Genomic DNA, 24,935 nt, shown 5'->3' on the forward strand with positions numbered 1-24,935 from the left:
ATGATTGAGTAAGTCATTCTGCACTGGCTTTGTGATTTATTGTAAGCTTTCATTGTTTCTTTTATGAAAATCGAAGAAAGCTAATATTGAATTGATAATAATAATGTTATTGAAGTGGAGGAAGAAGTTTTTATGAAAAATCTCTTTGAATTTCTTGATTCATCTATGTCAAATTATATTAAAAAAGCAGTAGCATATTTGAAAAATGTGGCCATAAACTCAGTGGCAAATGCAATATCAAGTTTATTTTCACCCGCACAGCCTAAAACAAAAGTAATGAATAATAAGCATGTGGTAGTGCTGGATAATAAGCAGGGGCACTGTGGTGGTTAAATTCTGCATGGAGATATGGAATTAAATACCTTATGGAATGATATGGATTCAAGTACGGTTGGTGGTCAATATAAGAGACTATTTAATTATATTTTTCACATGTTTAAATGGTTTTTATGCTAAGGATTACTATAATGACCAGGATTATAATCCTAATATGGCTAAGAAAAAATAAGGAGGAGAAACCACAGACTGTGACTTTGGATGATGATGATGGCAGTCCTCTTTTAATCCTGGGTTGTTGCTGTATCCAAATTCTGCAGATTGGTTCCCTCACCTGTTTCTGTATGAAAACATTAAGACAATAATCAGGACTCCTATTAATAGGGCAACCAAATCTAGGATGAGGGCAGAATGCTCTAGGCCTTCCATTCAGGTAAAGAAGCCTGTGCTTGATACCAAAATTAAGAAGTTTTAAGCAGGGGTAGCAAGGACCCCAGAAGGGGAGTTGACAGGGTGTTGGGCATCCTGCCAAAGCAAGCTTTTCAGATACTCTGGGCCTTTTAACTTTAGCAGAACAAGCTAAGCACTCAGGTGAGCCTAGATGGCCATTTGTTTTCTGGATAACACTAACTCAGGGTTGTCCTTTGAGAGAAAGGCTTACTGTTAACAATTTACCCTAATTTAAGCTAGGAAGGGCAGATGTTGACTTGAATGCTTAAGTGTCCCTAATTAGGGACAAACTCAATAAAGAAAACAGCAGGTATGTTCACGTATTCACATCTCTTGAGAAGGCCCACTCCTCACTAATGAGGGTGTTTGGGCGGGTTTCATCAGGTACAGGGACTACTTCGCTAGCCTTGCAGGATTCTTCAAGTCCTATCTCTACTACAAATGCCAGTACATGTATTTAATACCAATGTTCTTACCTGAGAGGAGAAGAGGTGGACATCTCTAATTCTATGGTGGATAAGCAAGGGGAGGGGGACCCACGGTAACAGTCATTTCAGTTCCCTCTGCAAAGGTATAAGGCAGGTTTGCATTGTTTGTGCAAAAGTGGGGGTCGATTTCAAGTGATCCATGGATCCTTTATTTAAACAATTCAGGGGTTCAGAATAGACTTTTAAGCTGTGCCAGTCCAGTTCACAATTCCAGCTCCAATTCACTTTTCACAATCAAATATGGAGTTGAAATCTATAGAGGTGCAGGATATACTAGCGGATGGGGAATAGATGACATTTCTAGTGTAAAAGGCAACCAACAAATTTAGGCCAGAAATAAATCTAAAGGATCTCAATTACTTTGTAATGCACAGTAATCACAAAATGGGGAAGAACATCAGCCTTCGGGATATCTTATTTCCAGGGCACTGTATGGTGCTCTTGGATTGAAGGATGCTTATCGGACAGTACAAATGTATCAGGAACACAGGAAGTTTCTTCAGTTTTATAGGCATGGTCAATTTTACAGGTCGATATCCCTTCCATATGGGTTTTTCTCCACTCCCTGGTGTATCACTAACTGCTAAAGCCACTAGTGGCAGCCCTCAGGTCTCAGAGGTAGTTGGCAGTTTGAGCTGGACTGTTCCCATTGGAGAAAGACCAAGACTGCTTTGTGTATGGTTGGGTCTAATCTAAGGAGGCATGGTCGTCAAAAGAACAATGGGTTTGAATGCTACCCAAGTGATAGCCAGTGGTTAGACTTGTTGCAAGCATCCTCCTATCACCATCGGTATGTTTGACTCCCACAAACAATTGCCAGGGTTGGTGGGTCTTTTGTCTTCATCTATAAAGACAATCTTCCTGGGACTCTTTTATTACAGGGCGCTGCAAAGGTTAAAAATCATACATGTGCAGAAAGGATTAAGTTATTCAAAGGTGGTGCCTGTAGATCAAGAAGCAAGAGCAGAAGCGAATATGGAGTTAGACCTTATAGATGCCTTGGACAGAAGGGGCATCTTCCCTACATTCTCAGCTCTAGTTTTTAGAATCAGATGGAAATCTTTGGGGATGGGAAGCAATGTATGGCACCCTCTCGAATGCAGGAAAATGGTCCAGGAAGGAGCAATCATTCCACATTAATTGTTTAGCGATTCTTGTAGGCTCCTTTGCAATCCTGAGTTTGTATAGGGCAGCGCAAGATGCACAGTACTCCTTTGTATGGATAATCTGACTGCAATTAGAAATGTAAACAAGTTGGGGGGCACAAGAACAAAACTCCTGGCAGAGTTGATAAAGGCTCTGTGGCAGTTTTGCCTCCAGCTGGAGGTATCCGATAGCAGAGGATCTTCCAGGGTCATCCAAAAGGGTAGCAGATTGGTGTTCAAGGAATATGGGAGACAGCAGCTTGGATGGGCAAACATTTAAGGCTTTAGACAGGATTTGGGGGCCGTTCGCTATAAATCTCTTTGTCTCCAGGCTAACAGCTCAGCTTGGAAAGTTCTTCATTTAGAGACCAGATCCAGAGGCCTTGGTAACGGGTGCTTTTCTTCAGGACTGGTATGGGAGAAGTCATTATGCTTTTCCTCATTATGGCATGTTATCCAGATGTTTGTTCCAGATTGTTCTGTGGTAGTAGTTGCCCAATTATTGAGGAGCCAACTTTTGTATCCAATTTTTTTGGAACTATCCAGGAAGATCCTAATGCATACACTGGTAGTCCCTTATCCATTGAGAAGTCCATATGGGCTGCGCAACAGCCTTCTGCTTTAGGACAAACTAGTGCTGGTGGGACAGAACCTTTCAGGGCATTTCGGGACTTGCCAGGACTTTCAGGTCTACTTCTGGGTACAGCCAAGCATCCTGGGCTCTTGGTGCAGTTAAAGCCTATAGATCAGCATGGGAGGTATGGAATGGCTGGTGTCTGGAACTCATATTTTAGGTGTAGTAAACCTCTTGGTATCACCAGTGGCAGCGCAGAAATTGTTTTGGACAATTAACGGGCATAGATCAGTGGTGTCAGCAGAGCATCAAAAGATAGATAGGAAACCCGTAAGGGAGCATCCTCTGGTGTGCAGCTTGTTGAAAGGACTAAGATGCATAAACCCTCCTTAACCTAGATACTCTACGATGTGAGATGTGAATTTGGGGTTGCAGTGTTTTCAGTCTCAGAATGGAAATTAACTTTGTCGTTTAATTTGTTGCGAGATAAATTTGTTACATTGCTGTGTTTAGTTTCCTTTAGGAGAGTTTCAGGCGTAAGGGTCTAGGTATTTCTACATTTACTTTTTCTCCAGGAGGGGTACAGTTTAACATCACTGAGCATACAAACAATGAGTCAACTTATGTGGGGTTTCCTGTTTTCACTGCACATCATAAGCTGTGTGAGGACCCATGTCTTGGAGGTAAACAAGGATATGAGACCTTCCACTGTGCACTTGTTAGCTATGTGGAAGCCATTCACACCAGTAACCTCAACTACAAGGTTAGATGGGTTAAGCATGGGATGGTTATGTCTGGAGTGGATACGACTAGACAAGAACGCCCATGACAGCAAGGAGCTCTTCAACATCGTCAAGGAGTTCTCCAACCCCAGCACCGGCAACAACGACATCACTCCCGCACAGGACCTCTTCGACTCCCTCGCCTCGTACTTCCACCGCAAGATCGCCGACATCCACAACAGCTTCGGCATTCCACCCCCGCACCCATCGGTCGAACCTACGCACCCCGCCGCCACCCTCCAGACATGGACCGAGGTGACCCCCGAAGACACGTCACGCATGATGAACACCATCCACTCCGGATCTCCGACCGACCCGTGCCCCCATCATGTCTTCAACAAGGCCGCCTCTACCATCGCACCCCACCTCCGAGACATCATCAACACCTCCTTCAACACAGCCACCTTCCCGGAGAGCTGGAAGCACGCCGAGTTCAGCGCTCTGCTGAAGAAACCAACAGCGGACCCGACCGACCTCAAGAACTTCCGCCCCATCTCGCTCCTTCCTTTCCCTGCCAAAGTCATCGAGAAGGTCGTCAACAAGCAACTGGCAGCCTTCCTCGAGACGAACGGATCCCTCGACCCATCGCAGTCCGGATTCAGAGCCAACCACAGCACCGAGACCGCCCTCATCGCAGCCACCGACAACATCCGAGCCCTGCTCGACAACGGTGAAACAGCGGCACTCATCCTCCTAGACCTCTCCGCAGCATTTGACACTGTCTGCCACCGCACACTAGTCCAACGCCTCAACGACACCGGCATCCAAGGGAAGGCTCTGGAATGGATCATCTCATACCTCTCCGGCAGAACACAGAGAGTACGCCTCCCTCCGTTCCGCTCCGAGGCCACCGAAGTCATCTGCGGCGTCCCGCAAGGATCGTCGCTCAGCCCCACTCTCTTCAACATCTACATGAAACCCCTCGCTGCCATCGCACGCCAACACAACCTCAACATCTTTTCCTACGCCGATGACACACAGCTGATTCTCTCCCTCTCCAGAGACCCCGACACCGCCAAAGCCAGCCTACACAAAGGGATGACAGACGTCGCTGAATGGATGAACATCAGCCGCCTGAAATTGAACACGGACAAGACAGAAGTCCTCATCCTGGGACCATCGCCCTCCGCATGGGACGACTCCTGGTGGCCTCCGGCACTAGGCACCGCACCCAAACCAACGGACCACGCACGCAACTTGGGCGTCATCCTGGACTCCTCCCTGTCGATGGCCAGACAAGTCAACGCCGTCTCCTCAGCTTGCTTCCACAACCTCCGCATGCTCCGGAAGATCTTCCGATGGATCCCGACCGAGACCAGGAAGACGGTCACCCAGGCTCTCGTCACCAGCAGACTAGACTACGGAAACACCCTCTACGCCGGTACAACAGCCAAGCTTCAGAAAAGACTTCAGCGTATCCAGAACGCCTCCGCCTGACTCATTCTGGACGTCCCCCGACGCAGCCACATCTCGTGCCACCTGAGAGACCTGCACTGGCTCCCTGTCAACAAGAGGATCACGTTCAGACTCCTCACCCACGCACACAAATCCCTCCACGACCTGGGCCCAGGGTACCTCAACGACCGCCTCACCTTCTACACGCCCACCCGCCAGCTACGTTCCGCGAACCTCGCCCTCGCCGTCGTCCCTCGCATCCATAGAGCCACCGCCGGAGGAAGATCCTTCTCCTACCTGGCGGCTAAGACTTGGAACTCCCTACCCGTCCACCTGCGGCTGACCCAGGACCACCTTGCCTTCAGGAAACAGCTCAAGACCTGGCTGTTCGAGCAGTAGCAGACCCCCTTCCCCAAGCGCCTTGAGACCCTTCCGGGTGAGTAGTGCGCGATATAAATTCCATGATTGATTGATTGATTGATATGACTTTGGGGCACACTTAGCCAGGAGAGCTATGGACTGTAAAGCCTTTTGGGCTGGTCAGGATTAGAAGACATCTTGAGGGTGTCAGAATAGTCAAGAGTTTCACTTTTTACTGCAATCCGGTGTTTCATGTTGCCGTACTCGATTTACATGTTTGGCGGCGTCGGGTGAAGTTTTTGGAGGCAAAATACTAAGCGTTGTGAATACCGGCCAGACTGTGAAGTCTTGAGAACACAATAGGATCTTTTGTGATTGACGCGGCCTATACAGAAATCCATTGTGGTCCGGAAGTATCACCACAGATTAAAGGATTTTACACTGAAGAATTAGCCTTGAGGAAGTCGCAGGACTATATCCCCTTGCGCGACGAAACATGTGTTGACTGTTGGAAGCTGTTGTGAAGGCCTACGTGAATAAACACTAAAGAAGAAAGAGAGGATCGTATTTGTGTCTTAATTTGTTATACATTGTCAACTGTGTTTGTTAGCTAAACTGGGAAACCTTATCTTTAATAGACGTGTGCTGGGGAGTGATTTCTATGCTGGAGATAGAGTTTCAAAAATGCTTTCAAAATGCTTATCTGAGCCTCCTGTCTTCTAATAAAATTGCAGAAGTGAAAGAGAGTTCAGATTTTATTTAAGGGGAAGTGTATTATTCCACCACAGCTATTTTTCTTTCTACCCATAGGACTATTGATGATGGATGTTTCTTATTAATCATAGCGCAAGTCACTACTAACCACGTGTCAAGCTGCAGGAACAAGATCTTGCTGGAAAGAGGACCATTTTTAGGTTCACACATGATCTGTGATAAACGTTTGTGGACATCAAGAAAAGTTGAAGTTTCTTGTGTGTCTGCCTTATTTTATAGGGTGTTGATTGTATGTATGTTTTCTATGTTTACATTTCCTGCCTATGTAAGCAGGACTGTGGAAATTCTAGTTTGGTTTTAAGTGTTGCAAAAAAAAGTAAGAAAAATGACTGCACAATACCCTTGCCTTGAATAAAATCAGGTCTCTCTTTCACAACTGGCTGGAAGGATTTGCAATTCTTGAAATTCCCTGCTTGTTGCCTACTACTATCCCAGAGAAAGAACCTAATAACCAGCACATGTTGCCAATTATCACCCAGTCGTTACTATCCCCATTTACTACCTGAACTATCACAGTGCTTTGGAACTTGGGCAGCTTGTTTTGTTCTATTTGGTATCATTGGATGCATTTGAATGCACCTTGCATTATTTTCTGTTTCTTAGAAGGGATTGACAAGGATTCCATTTTGAAGTAAATATCAGTTAGCTTTACAGTGCTTAAATCAGTATCTTTATCTTACAGATGAGTTCTGCCGGAGCTTTCTCGAGCTGTCCCCAGACTCTGAAAAAGGTAAGAAAGCTCCATATTCTCTGACTTTTAGCATTTTGGATAAAGCGCTTCATGGAGTTGACTATTACGTACAAGTAGGTCAGGTTTGTGCAAGAAATTTCTCATTTCCATTTAGATGCTTTCTTTCTGTTACATACACTCTGTTATCACTCCTTCAATAAACATAATGATTGGCATTAGCCAAAACTTGGGCTTTCATACTTGCACATGATGTCTGCTATATCACATTGATGGGCCCTAACCAGGTAGAGTCACAAACCATTCATAAATACCTTTGTAACTCATAAGTATGACCTCCTTTTTGTGATTCTGTGGTTTTCGCAAAGAGGATGTAGATTGCAAAGCTGCCTTCGTTGAACTGGTTCTGCTATCATGTGCCCATGTCAGCCTATCGAGCTGCCTGACCCAGCTTATACATGGAGTGATGTGTTGCACAGCAGGTCAGTCTTGAGGTGAAGCACCCACCACAGAGGTACAAAAGAGTAGTGACCACCCTGGCTATTTTGAGTTCCCCTTCAGGTTTAGGACAAGTCCAGAATCTATTTTACTGAAGGCCAGGCTTAGCCCTTTAAGCACACAGTATATTCGTGCGTAACAAGCCAGGATCACAGATACTGCAGTTTTGGCATGCAGGGCAGGGGACACAACTGTACATCATGCAGTGGGCTTTTGTTTCCCAACACCAAGCGTTGCTGTCTGCAAACTATGCACTAACTCAGAGATTTGCTGAGTGCATTTATGTGCTATTTAAAAAGCAAAAGATGCATGGACCTGTTCTGTGCCTGCATAGTACTAAAACGGAATCATGAAACAGTCCAAGATAACACTTAGCTCAATCTAATTGCTCTTAGACCTATTTTCTTAAATGTATCCATTATCCAACCTTCATAAATTAAAAAAAATAACCTACATCCAAACGTTCTTCAGGATCATGACATTTAGTTATGATTTGTGTCATTCAGAGTGAATATAAAAATGTTTCTAAAATTAGGAGTTAATCTTTACTCACACCTATTTTTTTGACATTACAGATGTGATAATCTGGCAATTTAAGTCACAGTACTACCTCTAAAGCCGTGATTACCCTAATTGAGTTTGGTGTAATTTCTTACATGTTACATGTCAGTTTGATGAATGTAATAAGGAAAACAAAGCAGCTCCTGAGGATTCTTTGTGTTTAGATAGGGATCTTCATTATCAAGTGAAGCATATGAACACAGGTCATCCATCAGTTCTTTAAAAGCATTGATGCCCCATGACTTTGAAAAAAACCTGGTGTGATAATGTCATCCAAACAATGTTTTAAAACATAAGGAACCTGAATCATTCCTGTAGGATCAAACGTCTCATAAAGGTACTCTTTCCCAAATTATGCCCTCAAGCACAGCATATGCAGTGCTGTTAACAGCATCATAATTCCTTTTTGGCTCTGTATGAAGAAGGGTGTAGTTGTAATTCTTGAATCACAGAATATATCATTGGCTTCTCAGGAATATACTTCCCATGTATCAACAACAAGATTATAACCAGCATTATAATCCACATGAGGAGTGATATAATTGCAGTGGCAATCCCGATGTAAGACTATGGAGGATGAATGTATCTGTCATGGAACCAGCAACATGCAAGAAGCCATTTGTGCATCTGCCAATTTGTGAAATAACTATTTCTTTGTCTTCTTAGATCTTATCAGTCTCAAAATCTGGATCAGAGTCATTTTCATGAAGTGCCGTTTCTTGCAATTGTATTATGTTAATTGACCTAGATTGTTTTGGTGGTTCATAATAAAATGTGGTTATGGAAGTGGCTATTGTTGATATAGCAGTAGCACGTTCACCAGATTCACTTGTTGAATATGGTGGTTGTACCATATTGCCTAATTCATTATTTGATTTAGTTGGTACCCGGTATAAAGCTAGAGACACAGCAGGTTTATCAGTCGCCGAAAGGACGCCAATGATCTTGGCGAGGCTGTACTCTTCTTGGGATAACTCCTAATAGAGAGAGAGGACATACTGATGTGATCTGGAGGGACCTTGCGGTCAGCTGAGGTCTGTTGAACAAAATTGGCAACATAGTACTTTCTGAAGTTGTTGATTGACACTTTTCAATTTTCTTGGTGCCAGGAAGTGGTGGCAGGATCGCAGTGAGCGTGCCTCCTACCCCAAGAACTGGAATAAGTGGTCTGTATAACAGTCCAAAGGCTTGATTGTTCACGTATTGTACATTTTTAATACTCTATTTAAGTTACCGGGTTTCAATATTAGAAAAAGAGAGGCACTCATAGTAGAATGGTACGGCACTATTATTTTTTGAAATTTTAATTGATCACGGCTGACCTTTATATCCCGCTTAGCTTCTGGTTTTAATGGGTACTGAGCCTGAACGTGGGGCTTACTCCTTATGGGAATCAAATGCGATACAAAATCTTTGTCCCATCCGCTTTGTTTCTAGACAAGGCAGGAGCCTGTTTTAAGACCCATGCACATGCATAATTTTCTCTGAGTTCTTCAGACATTAAGGAGGAAAATGCTTCCATTCTCACTTTCTTACCTAAAGGTGAATAGTTATAAATGATGGAGGACAATCATCCTCTACAAAATTTATGTCACAGGCATTGGACAAATGAGACCAGAATGCACCTTTAAATTTGCAATTATATCCCCTTCAATTTGTATTTCTACATCACTGACCTGTCTGGAGAGTGTATTTGTCTATTCAGTGTTTCAACCTGTATGTATTCTAATAATGGAGCCACTACCAGATGTTGTTTGAGAGTCTGGAAAACTATTGTCACTTCTGCTGCCACTTGTACAACAAATAGATCAGCACTCACTAGTTATAGTTACATTGAATCTTATCTTTTCTAATCAGAACAAGATTAATCAATTACAACTTTAAATTTTGTTCCATAAATTCATTAAAATTCATTCAAACTTGTTGTGTGTTGATAAATTCTTTTATAGAAAATGTGCAAAGTATTCACACCAGCGTAGCCAACACATTTGAACTCGCAACACGGAGACGGTGAACGCGCTCAGTGAATCGCTTACTAGGTTTATTTACTGACATGGGCTAAAGCCACAAACTTGCTTAATCTGTTCAATCATGTTATAACAAAACGAATATTTTTTATTTTTTAATTAAGGACCCTTTGGACTAATTAATGTGAATGGATGCCTGTGGAGCACCTATATGAGAGAGAAAAACCCTGAAGAAATCTCGGGAGGAGGGATGAAACCCGTTGGCTACGCTGGTGTGAATACTTTGCTCATTTTCAGTAAAAGAATTTATCAACACATGACAAGCTTGAAAGACTTTTAACAAATTTATGGAACATGGGTGTGATATTACTACAAAACTGAAAGTTGTAATTGATTAGTCTTGTTCTGATTAGAATAGATAATATTCAATATAACAATAAACAGTGGGTGCTGAACTATTTGATGGACAAGTGTGTGGATTATATTCATTTTTATGCAATACTAAGTCCATCTGCTCTTTGCTGTCTTTTTACTGTCACTAGAGTCCGGCAAAAAAAGCAAAGAGAAGTTATCAGAATTCTGATAATGATCTTGCTTCTTAATTTTATCATGGTCTACGAAATATATCTCCCGCTACTGGAATTCTTCTGTAGAGAGCAAATCCTGTCTTTCTGAGTATCCGTCTGCGATTTCTTAGTCTCCGGTGCAGACTTTTCTTTATCAAAACCCTCAGACTCATCCTTCCTTGAGTTGTAGTTTTGTGGCTCTAGACCTTAAAGTATACCAGCTTACAGAGTTGTAAGTTTCTGAAAAAATTTTGGGAAGCAGGAAAGACACCAAACAGTGTTGCACTGCCAGAACCACTACTTCTCATCAAACGTTACTGAGAAATATCGTGGAAACAGTTTTCAAATAGCCTATTAATTTCATCGCTAAATCAACAGTAGGTGTAGCTCCATGCTCATTCTGTATTTGTTTTAACACCCCGTAACACTACTAATGAGTGTGTGCCATGTGTAGTAGTGTAAATACTCACAAAAATTGTTCCCCAGGTAGTAAACTCTTCTACAGGTTGTACCATACCAGGTGAAACACACAAAGGGCCTGATTTAAAGTATGGCAGAGAGGGTACTCCTTTTCAACGACAACGGAGTACCCTCTACGCAACACTAATGTTGCACCCGCCTCATTTACAGTCGGACGGAACTTAAATATGTCAGCGACACAGACTACTCATCTCCACCACTTACATACTCCCCTGACAGCCTGACGGAGTAAGAGCCATCAGAGTTTTGGTCATTTGTTAGCTTGCCCAATTTAAAGTGGCCAGTTTTCACTTTCATTCAAAATGTGGCAGTATCTGAAAGTAAAAACATGTTGCTATTTTTCCAGACCATTTTATTTGATTTAGCGTGTCTTTTGTATACTAAGACAGTGGACATCAGTAGTCCATAGCTATGCAATGTTTCGGGCTTTGAGGTATATAACCGTTTATAATGTTCAAGTTGTGTTTCTGCTTTAATAAAGGAATCCATTTGCATTGCGCCATTACAGGACTTCTCTGGATGTCCGTTGTGTCAGAATTCCTCTTCATCAGTTTGCTAAGCCTGGGGTTCCTGCTGATGTGCCTGGAGCTGGCCTGCTCTAGTCACTTCATCAATGCGCTGAAGATTAATGCCTTCGCTGCAATCATTTCTGTCCTTGCAGGTAAAGAGCCGTAATCCTGAATAATCTTTAACAAGTTCATCTTGCTCCGTTGAAGGGGTGGTGTGGTCAACCAGAGTAAATGATAGAAGAGGTCTTGTCATCATCTTCCCCTCTTTCCTATGGGTTTTTTTTCTCCCCATTATTTGCTGTCTCATCTTTCAATTATGAACAGTGTCAGCACAGCCAGCCCCAACCCCTCTTGTATTCATTGTTTTGTGGACATATTGACTACCTGGCTTCCTTCATTCTTTCTCCTTTGACTCACAATCATGTGTTAATTATGCAGTATGAGTAACATACACATCATCATGATGTTTGTAGTGGTAGAGCCTGTGTAGGGCACTGCGGAGGTTCTGTGATGAGATGTGGAAGTTAGTAGGACTTGTAGGTCTTGAAGAATCTCTTGACAGTGACCAGGCTAGCGCCACCTGCCAGCTTACTCATGGGATAAACTAAAGAACTTGTACTTATGACAACAAGGCAACCTATAGAGTTTTTAGAAGAAACTCTGGGTGTAGCTATGTCTATTTCAAGCAACATAAACTAAGGAAAAATTACTTTTGCCAACATGGCATTTAGAAAAGAGTCTTTAGCAGAAACTATTGGCATAGATATGCCTACTGAAAGAAAAAAAAAGTAGGCATGCTACACTGAAAATGAGCATTTTTCTATCTGTTGTCTGTTCATTGAATGTTTTGTCGAAACCCCCATAATAAAGAGCTTGAGGCAGAATCATATTCCTCACGTCACTAAGGTGCATGCCAAAGAAGCCCACTTATCTGCTTTTCCCTCCATAACACTTTGATAGAGCAGTGTGTTAGTACTACAGAGATGGGAGTGTGTACTCTTTCTTTACAGAGGTATGAAAGGGTACTACTGGCTGCATCAAATAAGGCCAGGCATGTGGCTCGTGATGTGGTGGAATTACAAGCCCTTGAACATTCAGTCCTGCCGTGGGAAGGGCAAGGGTGAATGTTAACGGGGGCTGTTTATTTTATAGTGCACCTGCAGCAGCACAATTTCAGGCCAATGACTGATAACACTTGTTAAAAGTCTACTTTTTGGTTCTCAAAGTCTTCCAGCAGGGTAGAGTCCAAGGCTGAATCCCATGAGGGTTGTTTGAAGTTGGATACGTCATCATCGAGTTCCTGCTGAAGCTGTTGTCAACAAAATCTCAGGGAAGGGCAAAGTTGGATTTCATAGCTGTTGATGTCACTTCGATGCAGAACTAGATTTGCTGCCTTGCCCAGCCCAAGGTTTCTCCTTCAGTCGTAATCACTTTATTTGCGTCTAAAAAGCCACTAGAAGGACATCAAAGCTGTAACTGTAGTCAGGCAGGGTTACGCATGGACGAAAAGTCGCATTACGAAGTCCGACTAAAGCCTTTTTACGTCCCTACTGTTGTGTAGACTGGAGTTGGAATAGTAATTATATTATTCCAAAGTCCAGCGTTCCCTACAGCAAGCTGTTGTAACAACTTGTGTGGTAAAGTAACACCGGGTAACGTTGCAGTCGGGGTAGTGACTGTGTTGTAAAGGCATGCGGGGTAAATGCATGCAGGGTTCCGTCAGACTGGAAAGTGGGGGATGATTGAAGGTTTGGAAGAAGAGGTTGGTTAATAACTGTTTCCTCAAAAGTAATCAGTTTGTTGTTTTTATTATGTGCAAATTTGGAGGTTCTACAGGTAAGGGGCAGTTAAGGGCTGACTCCAGAGCAGATTCACTTGAGTGTGGTCAAAGGTGAGTAGCATTAAAATTTTAATTCAGGTAGAAAGGTTTATTACACAAAAGGTGAGTTTGTCTTTGTGCTTGTGTGTACTCTGATGCAAGTGGCTTTATCAACTATGTGTAATTGTAAAGTGTATTTGGGAGTATATACTTAAAGTCAGCCGCGTCGTGCTAGTGTAATGAGAGAGTGACATCCCAGCATCTCAGCACAATATGAAACTGACCGATCTAATCTACAGAGTACAGTCAATCACAGCATCTCCATGTGTCATCCTTGATGGGTAATTTGATTCTCATCGAATTTCGATAGCAGAGCTTAGACAAGGAGGGCTAGCCACAGTAGCACAAAACCAGCACATTCATCGAAGGTCTGTGAAAACATTATGATGGATGGAGTGCACATGGTGATTTTTATAGTACTTCATTTTCTTCCATTTACCATTCTCTCTCTGTGTTCACATCAGGGCTTCTTGGCATGGTGGCTCACATGATGTATATGACGGTGTTCCAGGTGACTGTTAACCTCGGCCCAAAAGACTGGAGACCTCAGACCTGGTATTACGGTTGGTCCTTTGGGTAAGTTAAAAAACAGAATGACACAGTTGTAACAGAGTAGTTCCCCTATCAGAGCGAAGACAGATAGTCTTTATGTGCTTATAGAGTCTAGACCTAGTACTGTGGAAGTTTTGGGTTTATGTCGCTATGTTATGTTAGGTTGTGCTACTGTGTGTTATAAGGAGTAGCGTATGCAAACTGGTAGTATCATAGCACTAAAGCTGTAATGGTGCACATTGACTTTAAAGGTTGCATGATATCTTCACTAGTTTTGCCTTAGGCTTGGAGACGCACTCGCTGTTCAAACAAACTTTATTGGCAGCGGATGGAACAAATCCGGTGAATTCACTTAATTAGATTAACTACTCAATTCCTGATGCGTTTTGGGCTAACAAAGCCCTTGTTCACAGATAAATTATAATCCTGACGAAGACGAACGTTCCCTGTTCCTCCCTATTTTCCAGGATTGCTTGCTGACATTATTTAACTCTCTCACGCACAACACAGGAATTAACCCCCACCATGGCATCTGCTGATATTGCCCTCATCCCCTAACCGGGCAAGGACCCCACCTTATGCTCTTCTTACCATCCAATAGCTCGCATGAATACAGACACCAAGATCTTCACAAAGACCCTGGCGATCCTCCGTGACATCATAGATCCAGACCAAATGGGCTTCATCCACAGCAGGCAAAGTGCGGGTAATATTTGCTGGGTTGCGCACCTGGTAGCAAAATCCCACCGTCACAATATTCCCTCCTGTCGTCTCTCGTTTGATGCGGAGAAGACATTCGACAGGGTTAGCTGGACTTTTCTTCATGTGGTTCTTCATAAAAATTGGCTTAGGTCCAGGCATAATAAATTGGATCATTGCATCTTATGTCAGCCCTACAGCCATTATCCAGTTTAATGGACAACACATGAGCCCGATCCACCTTGCTTGAGACACCTGGCAGGGGTGTCCATTGTCACCCTAGTTGTTCACCCTGGCAGTCGAAACCCTTGGCCATTGCCATTCAGTGGATAGGGTCAATTTTAAATATCCCATTTGGCTGGCGCTCCCACAAAATAAGTCTTTTTCGCTGATGATCTACCCTCCCTCTTTGTGGTGGTTCATTGCCTCACAGCCTTTGAGCAGGTTTCAAGCTTTAAAATCAACATATCCAAATCAAATGGCCTGAATCTCACCATACCTAACAAGCATTTGCAAAGCAATAGGTCTCGCATTACTGATAGTTTGAGGTATTGGTGTTGCAAATAATAATGCAACGCCAATAGCTCATACTTTCAGTAATTCGAAACCTAGTGCATTGCAAATTCTTGCATAGTGAGCCAGGATCCAGCATTGTATGTCTCAGTGCTGTACCGCATGCTGCTCCTAGAGATCCCTAGTGGGCAAGGCACCAACACTGCATGTCTAGGTGCAGTACCGCAAACTGCTCCTGGAGGTCCCTAGTGAGCAATGCATCAGCACCGCATGTCTAGGTGCAGTACAGCAAGCTGCTCCTAGAGGTCCCTAGTGAGCAAAGCACCAGCACTGCATGTCTAGGTGTAGTGCTGCAAGCTGCTCCCAGAGTTCCCTAGTGAGCAAGGCACCAGCACTGCATGTCTCGGTGCATTACAGCAAACTGCTCTTAGAGGTCCCTAGTGAGCAAGGCACCAGTACTGCATGTCTAGGTGCAGTACGGCAAGCTGCTCCTAGAGGTCAGCATTATAAACTTCCTAAGCAAAACAGTACACAGCTGCTTGAAATATGAGCAATTATATGTTTAAAGTTGTAAAGCCGTGGTGACATCAATGGACAGCTGACGATCCACTAAAACAAAACAAGCACGCCCATGTTCAGGTAATAGAAAAGCACGTCCGCCATTATCCCATCTGGGGCGCCTGTGCTGCTTACATTTAAAAAAAACGTTGTGCGAGAGTGTCCTGCCTGCAACAGCAGGCAAAAGAAAGCCAATTAAGAAAATAGTGCTCCCAGGCTCTTATTAAAGTATACATGTAACAACCGAAGTAAAAGGGCCCATGGGACCTCTTTTGGTCACATATGGTACTGCACCCTGTAGAAGATATGATAAATCCACCATACCCAAAATGCTTTGCATGCAAGACAGTACTATGAGTACATTCAAATAGCTATGTCCATATATACAATTAGTAGCTTTGAAAGTGACAAAATAATTATTACGTTAATTTCGAATTAGATTGTAGATGGTCTACTATAAATGTGAGATGTTCTAGTGAGTGAAGTTACCACTGCCAGCCTAGCGTAGGACCAAGTGTGTGTCCTACCCCTAACAACACATGTAACAGGGGTGTTCTCATGGGAGGTTACAAGAAGAGACAAGGCGGTACTAAGGAGGGACTACTAAGACTAATAACCAATGAAAAGCCACCATTTACAAAGGACAGGGACAGGAGCCAATTAAAAAGATGGGTGGAAAGTGGGCAGAGCTTCATGCCCATATCCTGAATACAGCATGTCTCGAAGACACAGCGCACGCGCTGCCTAGGCGAGACCTAAAAAGGACCTCCCCGCCTTACAGACACCAGCTCCCTTTCATAGGGTTCCTAGAACTATCAGATATCTGGGTCTTAACTTAACCCCTACTCTGAAATCCTGGACACAAGCTAACTGGCCGGAATATCAGAAGTCCGTTCTGGATGATCTACACAGTGGAGATCGCTGCACATGTAATGGTTGGGCTGACTTAACGTCATCAAAATGAATGTTCTCTGTCGAGTTCTTTACCTCTTTCACTCGCTACCTACACCCACCCTCTCTGATGCCATCTTACACCTACCACTGGATTTACCCGATTTTATTCGGGTAGGCAAAAGCCATCGGCTGTCCAGCTCCGTTTTAATGCTACCTAATGACAAAGATGGATAAGCCTGCCATAACCTACTCGACTACTACTGGGCTACTGATCTTTCCGAATGGATAGCCTGCAAAAGTAAAAAGTACTGTTTTCACATGGACCGAGCGTTGGATTGTCGCCCTAGCCAGGTTCCCCAAGCATGCCAGGCCAAGAAGGGCATACATTGCCACCCCTAAGAGGATGTCCCTCGAGATTTAGGATAGAACAGCGCTGCAAACAGGCCTTACCACCTTCCCCTCTCCCAACACACCACTTGCTCGTAACCTGCCAGCTTTTGACCCCCATACACTCTCCAACTGAGAGGCTGGCGAATGTCACACTCTGTGAGATATTTTAGAGGGGGAGGCCATTAATACCTTAGAGTTATACAAAGTGGACTTCAAAGTCCCTGAGACAACACAACTAAAACACTGTCAATTGCGTCACTGGGTGTTCCACCCACCTAACGTTGCGGGACCCAAGCGGGGCTTTAGCTCTTTTGAGAAACTGGTCAGAGCATATGATGGCACTAGGGTGCTTGATCTCATGCACCTAACAAGTACTCCAACACTGAACGCAGCCTCAACTCTACACTAACCAATCGCAATGGAAGAACAGCCCTGTACAGTGCAACTCCCAAAAGCAGTGGGAAACACTCTGGCGCAACATCCTTAAAACTTACAGAACTAACCACAGTGTGAAACAGCATACAAAATCATGATGTGATGGTACTACACGCCGACCAGCCTCCGCACTATCTACCCCACTGCCTCTGTCGTTTGCTGGTGCTGTTCTTCTACACCGGGAAACATATGCAATATCTGGGGGTCATGATTTCTTATTACTACGTATTGAAAGGCGATTCTTGGGCACCCAATGCCCTGCCCATTGCTCAATGGTTTACACGTCTTTGGTATGTTATGACCATGGAACGTTTGTCCCATATGTTGGCACATACTGATGCTAAATTTGCCTACATCTGGCAACCACTGCTTGACTACTTTACCCACCTAGAGTACACCTGTTTCACGCCACCCTGGCTTAAATCACTCTGACTACTTAATTAACAGCACCACAAGATGATGATACGGATGCAGTGGTCTTGACCTCCTGCTGCTCTCACACACCCTCCCTCCCTTCACCACATCCCCCTCTAATGCCTCAGACTCATTAACTTATACTGTTCCAAGCCACCACACCGGGTTGGCCACTGTTTGAGCCACACCTCTGGTTTTACTGTATGGTTCTATTGGTTTTTGTAGACCCACGAAATGCCTAACCACTTGCAAAGCCCCTTGTTAGGGTCTTCTGCACTGACATCACTTCTAGTACACCCCTGCCCTCTATACAATGTTGTTGACTACTGTTAAAATGCAGCACAGTATGAAAATGTGGTGCGTATATTTTATCAATGCATGTATCATGAAATGTATTTTATGTTATCTTGTTATAAACGTTAATAAACAGATTTCAAGCAAAACCAATTAACACTCTGGTCTGCAAGGAAACGTTTAGAACGTCGAACCACGGACCAACAAAAGTGTTGCAATGCCATACTAACGGCAGGTGATGCGCTGTATAAATTCGAATACTAACAGGTGACACACAGGGCCGGTAACAGGTGACAAGCTTAAGGGCCAAGATCTGCAAGCTCTATAGACAACTCACAAATGGGTAGGTAGCACTTGAGCTTAAGAACGAATAGGTGATTGCAGCCTCAGGGTCAATAGGAACCTCAAAGGCTCAGTAACTATCGTGTGAAATGCAGGGGCAAAAACTGATGGATAAGTTGCAGACTTGTATATAGGAGGGTAGCTCAGAAGCTTAAGGTGTGGGCAAGTGAATAAGGCATATAAATTAAACCTGTCTTGCAAACTCCGGATAGAGGGATACTCCCTGCTCTGGTTTAGAAATGCCTCTTTGAAGAGGAATGGTGTACATATTTTTCATTTAGTGATGTAATTTTGCTAATTTCTCAGTTGGGGTTACTGGGAACTTCAGAACTGAGCTCCCAGCACTTGGATGATTGTACCTTTAGGGGACTTGTAGTTGATTCTAGACTGTTTAAATAAGTTTCCATTTCTAGACATCACATTTTGGCTCACAGTACAGATTGTAAATAATGACTAAGGGGGTCATTATGATGGCGGAAGGACCGCCACCGCCAGACGTGCGGTGGCAATCCGTCCGTCATCAAACGTGGATTGACAGCCCGCCAGATTGGGATGCTGGGCGGATCCATACTGCGACCGTGGCGGACGCAAAGACCGTCCGCCACAGAACCGCCACAGGCAATCGGACCAATTGCCTGCCGGAGCGGTCTGCATGCATAAAAAGGTGCCGGTGCCTAGCAGGCACCGTCCACCATATTATGATGCAGGCTGTGATCCATCCTTTCCATGACGGCGAAACCGTCATGAAAAGGCTGGCAGACGTTCTTTTGTGTTGGGAGGAGGTGTATGTGCACTAGGGGGTATTTTAATATATATTTAATTCCATTAGCCTTTTTTTTCTTATTCATAAAGTTGGGATATTGGGCGAAGACTCCACTCAAACATGCAAGATGGCTACCAAATGCACATACTTGAGAAGGGGCACATTTTCATTCCATTTGTCAAATACAGGCTAACTTGAAAATGTTGTCTTTAATCGCCTCCTTTCTCCTTCCCTTGCAGATTGGCTTGGCTCTCCTTCACCCTCTGCATGTCAGCCTCTGTTCTAACTCTGAACACCTACACCAAGACAATTTTGGAGTTCAAATACCGCAGGCGCATCTTTGAGAAGAACGTACAAGCCCGCAATCCATTCCTGGACTCACAGATGGTCCGCTTCCTCTGGGAAAAGTACATCTTCTCTGTCAGTGGTTCTGTGGAAGACCCTTTTAATTGGCACAAGGGCTCCACCACTTCTGTTTTTGTGGATGTTGGCAGCATCACAGACCTGCCGGGAACTGTCAGGGATGCAGTTGGGGAAGGAGAACGGATGGAAGGAGGCGAAGAAACTGATGATGGAGAGCAGTGCTGATGCTGGAGTAATAGGACATTTCCAATAAAGCACCAGAGATTAGAGAGAAAGGCTAAGAAGTGGACTGGGGATATTGTGGCCAAACGTTGCTCGCCATAAAATGTTTCTAAATTCTCTCTGTAGAAAGGAGGAAGCAGGGGCCTGTCCTCTGTTATGGGCAATTGTTTGTTCTGGAATCCATGAGGAACATTTGCTATCCCAACCATGGAATCCGAATATTCAGCTCCTGTGTAATTCCCCAATGAGTACCAGTCTGATTTTCCACATTCATAAACTGTAAATATATTGTATTCTACATGTGCATGTACAATTCATTTCCATAGATGCATGATGCATTTTTTTTCTCCCTCCATACCACTCCACTCCTCTCATCCAGGTTAAACGACTCCCTGCCCCCAAGAGAATAGAGTGTTCCTTTTCTCCCAGTTACTGTTCTGATTTAAGCCTCAGCAGCACAAATCCGATTTTTTGGCACCTATGTCTTTTATGAGTAATGTCAACTTTACCTCCATTCTTCTACGAGTACAAATCCTATAATTTAATTGCCCCTTATGTTTTTTTGCTCTGGCATTTTCCCCCTTTGCATTATGACACTGTTTGCTTGACGCCATCTTGAAGACCGTCAAAAGTAGACAACTGTTCTTGCATAAGCCACTACCAAGTAAGTGAAACCAGAATGAAGAAAGTCTAAACGCAAATTCACAAATAGCCAGTTTGCCAAGGAAAAAACAACCAAACCAAACCATTAGTCCTGATTTAAAAACAAAGTACACAAAGAGGCACTTAACAAGTGTTTGCAAAGGGAATGGAATGCAGCCCTTAACTCACAATCAAGGCACAGACGTCCTAATAGTCCCTAAAAGAAACAGAAGTATGGGGAAAACTAAATTAAGATGTGGGCGCTCTATTTTATCTGTTTCTAACAAGGCTGACTAAGGAGCAAGAATAGGAATAAAAGTTCACATCAAACTTTTCAGACATCTCCAGAGACCACATAGCGCATTGGTCCCTGCCAGGGCATCACTCGACTCTTGGTCATGCCCCAGATAATCTCCGGGGTACCCGAGGTAGGGCTAGAAGTGTAGGGCCACCAGCAGATCAGCCCTCCTTCCAACCAGCCTCACCCCTGAAAGTCTTCTCCCGAAAGAGGCGTCCAACTGGGCAACTTAGTGCCCGCAAGCATTAGGGTTATTACACGGCTACGATGGGCCTACGATGGGCACTCATGTAGATATGTTGGGGTGGGTGTCAAGCATTCAGTCCGGCTCCCGCAGCACATTAGGGGACAAAGAGGGGGTCACTGGGGGGGTAGCCCACTTTTAAAGGGCTCTACTCTGCCCCCTCCGTCGCATAACTCATGACGACTTCCGGTCATGACCCACTTCTTTGGTCTCCCACCCCTCCATGGTGGAGCGACTAATGACGCCCACATGCAAATGGCCGATGGGCTCTTGACGGTAGTGCATTCGCTCGTGCAATGGAGATGGGGTGAACCACCCTTACTAACTGCGTGGTCCCCTCGCCCCCCCACAAAAAGGCAACAGACTCAACTTCTTAGGTTAGGGCATAGCAAATTTACTCCACATGAAACAAGGTGGTATAAACCACTGTAAAAAAATGACATTACAGAATGGAAGATATTGCAAAATATACAGCAAACCTGAACATGGCATTGCACATGTCCTATTCATATCCCCATTTGGGGGCAACATAGTAGAGAAAGACCAGGTGATAAACTTTCACATCAAACATTTCAGACATCTCCAGAGACCGCATAGCACATTGGTCCCTGCCAGGGCATCCCGTGACTCTTGGTCATGCCCCACATATATCTTCTCTGGGGTATCCGAGGTAGGGCTAGAGCCACCAGCAGTTCAGCCCTCCTTCCAACCAGCCTCACCACTGAAAGGCTTCTCCCGAAGAAGGCAGCCAACTGGGCAACTTAGCGTCCTCAAGCATTAGTGTCATTACATGGCTACGATGAGCACCCATGTAGATATGTTGGGGTGGGTGGGTGGCAAACATTTAGTCTGGCTCCCGCAGCACATAAGGGGACAAAGAGGGGGTCACTGGGAGGTAGCCCACTTTTAAAGGGCTCTACTCTGCCCCCTCCCCTCTGTCGCATAACTCATGACCACTTCCGGTCATGACCCACTTCTTCGGTCCACCACCCCTCCACGGTGGAGCGAGTAATGACGCCCACCTGCAAATGGCCAATGGGCTCTTGGCTAGGAGCAAGAATAGGAATGTGACAAATGCAACAACGGGCATCCACCTGGTTGACTCTATAAAACCCTGACAAAGCCATGAATGGATTTGTCACTGTTCAGTCATGCTTTTCCTGTGGAGATCATATACAACTACATGCAATCAATGGGTGAAGCCCGAAGTGTTTTTTTTTTTACTGGAAAGAATTTGCCCTCAAAGAACATTGACCATAGATAGAATCCTCAAAACAACTCAAACACTGAATGTATGAGCGAATGAAATAGGCACCACACTGCCCTTTTTGGATAGCTAAAGTATCACACAAGCAACTTTACCACTTAACCATGACATTACGAACCACACTGAAGGCTACCTTTTTCTACTAATTAGCAATAAACGTCCTGATTTTATTTTTTTATTGAATAGCACGATGAGCATACTTGAGAAAGGTACTTATTGCACAATAGCTTTTTGTTATTTTTCCAGTGCACACAGATGTAGAAATGAACATAAGATTTCCTTAATGAAGAGTTGGAAAGGCAGAGTTAGCAACATGCAAATTACATGCACGGAAATTCTACCACACCGATTTTACATTGCTAGGCACCATCAGGAAGCCTCAACTAACCAATCGTATAACAAAGATTTTCACTCATCTTTGTTATACATTGTTTTTATGTGCTTCATAATTTCTGACGAGTGCTACAAAGTTAGTTTAACTAAAGAAAGGGTGGCGTCTATCATTCCCCCCCCCACTGTATGAATGCAGACACATTTCCTCATAGTATGTTAAATTTGATCAAATCTGAAGACCAAAAATTTCACCAAGCCTCAATGCATTTCATATTATGAATGTTTAGTTCCTTTTAATCTTTGCCTAAACATTTATCTTATGCCGTCACCTCCTTCCAGACGGAATTGCGAGCATCCAAGTTGGAGACTTTGTGGAGGTCTCATGTTTTCTGATGCTAGAGGAAGAGAATTAGAGCTGATCTCAGTCCTCAACAATCTCCTCATGAGAGCCGAAAGCGACAGCCCTGGTTTTGTTATAGTTACCAGTGGTATTTGAATTTGTCAAATACTGCCGGCTGTTTAGTGTCAGCACAGCAGACAGAGCTCCAATGGCTGCTATCTTTTCTGTTGTCCTGAACACAAGAGCTCACCCTTTTGCAATTCAAGTTGTATCTCTGTCCGCTGATGAGATAGGTCAGCCAAGGAACTATGTGGTCGCCCATCATGGTCAACATTTCTGTACAGCACATAGTTCAGTTTATCTGGTCCATATGTTTTGACTTCACCAATGTGTTGTGATAGAGGTGTCACAGCGTATGTGGCCATGTAAGATTGGTGGCCATTATGAACTGGATGAGATCCGTGTGGATGGAAATAGATGCGGTGGGTGGCAGCGATAGGATTATTCGTTCAGGGCTGCCAACGTGTACCTCCTCAATGACTTACGTCAAAGTTCAGCTGTCTTTACTTCCCCAAGTGTGGTTGTTAATGACTTCCTGCCTCTTACATATCACACAGGAAGCAGAATTCCAGCATTTATTTCAATAAGCTGGACTGCAGTGACGCTTTGTACGTGGTTTTACCAAAATAAATATTCCAACTTTTTATACTGCTTTAGAAAGCATCACCCTGGAGTTTACTAGGGTTCAGAAAGGATGATTAATGATCATGTATCCCCAACCCCCCAAATTTGAGTTCTTTACTGGATTCCATTTGAGCAGAAAATCCACTTTAAAGCTCCGCTTACGGCTCTTTAAACAATTCGATGGGTTTGTCTGGCTTTTATCATGAAAATTATCCAGGCTATGCTCCTGCGACAGCACTTTGAGTGAGAAGCAACTCATGTAAAAAGCCAGAAAAGAGGTAACTGGAGGGGAAAAGTAAAGTCTATGATTGGCGAAGCAGTTTGGTTAGCGATGGAGAGGAGTTACAACTCACAGAATCCCATGTTGTTTGGGAATTCCTAGGAAAAGAACTGTAAAGTAACTTATGTTCTGGGAGAAATCTATATGTTTGGAGATTATGAAGCATATCACGCCTCCAAATCCCATATTTTTCTGAAACTACAGGAATCAGTTTGAATAATTCACACTGGCTAAGTAGACTGAAATAATCTTTAATTGGTCCAGCAGTAAAGCAGAATATGCCATAAAGGAGGTAAAGCAGCTTGCAAGAGCCACACCACCCAGAATAGAGCTTACATACACTGTAATAATGGTTCCAAACAGAGGGCATCAAATACCAAGAAAGTATAAGCTTAGAAGCAGATAACACGCTTCACTTCCTCAATAAGCAACTGAAACAAAATGGCAAAGGAAATAATATTAGAACAAGCATTTGCAATGCAATAGGTTTCGCATTTACGAGTGATTGAGCTATTGGCATTGTAAAGGACAATGCTGTGTTGTTTTTAAAACAGATAAATAAAAGGCATTGTCATTTACAATGCCAATAGCTTAAACTCTCGCAAATGCAAGACCTATTGCATTGCAAATGCGTTCAGGCCCGTGCTATAAAGATTTTTTTAAAGTGTTATGAGAGAGCGTGTCCTGCCTGCAACAGCAGGCAGGACAAAGCTATTTGAGCAAATAGTGCTCGGAGGCTGTAATTAAAGCCTACTGAGTAACAACACACATAACAGGGGGTGTCGCCATGGGAGGGTACAAAATGAGACAAGGCGGTACTAAGGAGGGACTACTAAGTCTATGGACCAATGAACAGCCACAGTTAACAGTGGACAATAACACAAGCCAATGAAAAATACGGGCAGAGAGAGGGCGGAGCTTCAAGTCCATACCTGAATGCAGCATGCAGAGCAGTGCATGCACGGCCCAGGCTCGACCTAAAAAGGACAGGAAAAATAAAATACCCAAGGACAACA

The 24,935-nt window shown here is 43.8% G+C and overlaps 1 protein-coding gene across 1 annotated transcript in view; it reads left to right on the plus strand.

Annotated features, from left to right (window-relative positions):
• Positions 1–24,362, plus strand: part of LOC146809709 (germ cell-specific gene 1-like protein) — a 138,642-nt gene extending 114,280 nt beyond the window's left edge. Inside the window, exons 3-6 of the mRNA XM_085614370.1 lie at positions 6,927–6,974; positions 11,513–11,665; positions 13,857–13,968; positions 19,486–24,362. Coding sequence (XP_085470496.1) covers positions 6,927–6,974; positions 11,513–11,665; positions 13,857–13,968; positions 19,486–19,834 — 662 coding nt within the window. The 3' untranslated portion in view covers positions 19,835–24,362. The remainder of the gene's footprint in view (positions 1–6,926; positions 6,975–11,512; positions 11,666–13,856; positions 13,969–19,485) is intronic.
• The last annotated feature ends 573 nt before the right edge of the window (positions 24,363–24,935 follow it).

Source organism: Triturus cristatus, chromosome 7 (genome assembly GCF_964204655.1).
Source record: "Triturus cristatus chromosome 7, aTriCri1.1, whole genome shotgun sequence".
Taxonomy (NCBI): domain Eukaryota; kingdom Metazoa; phylum Chordata; class Amphibia; order Caudata; family Salamandridae; genus Triturus; species Triturus cristatus.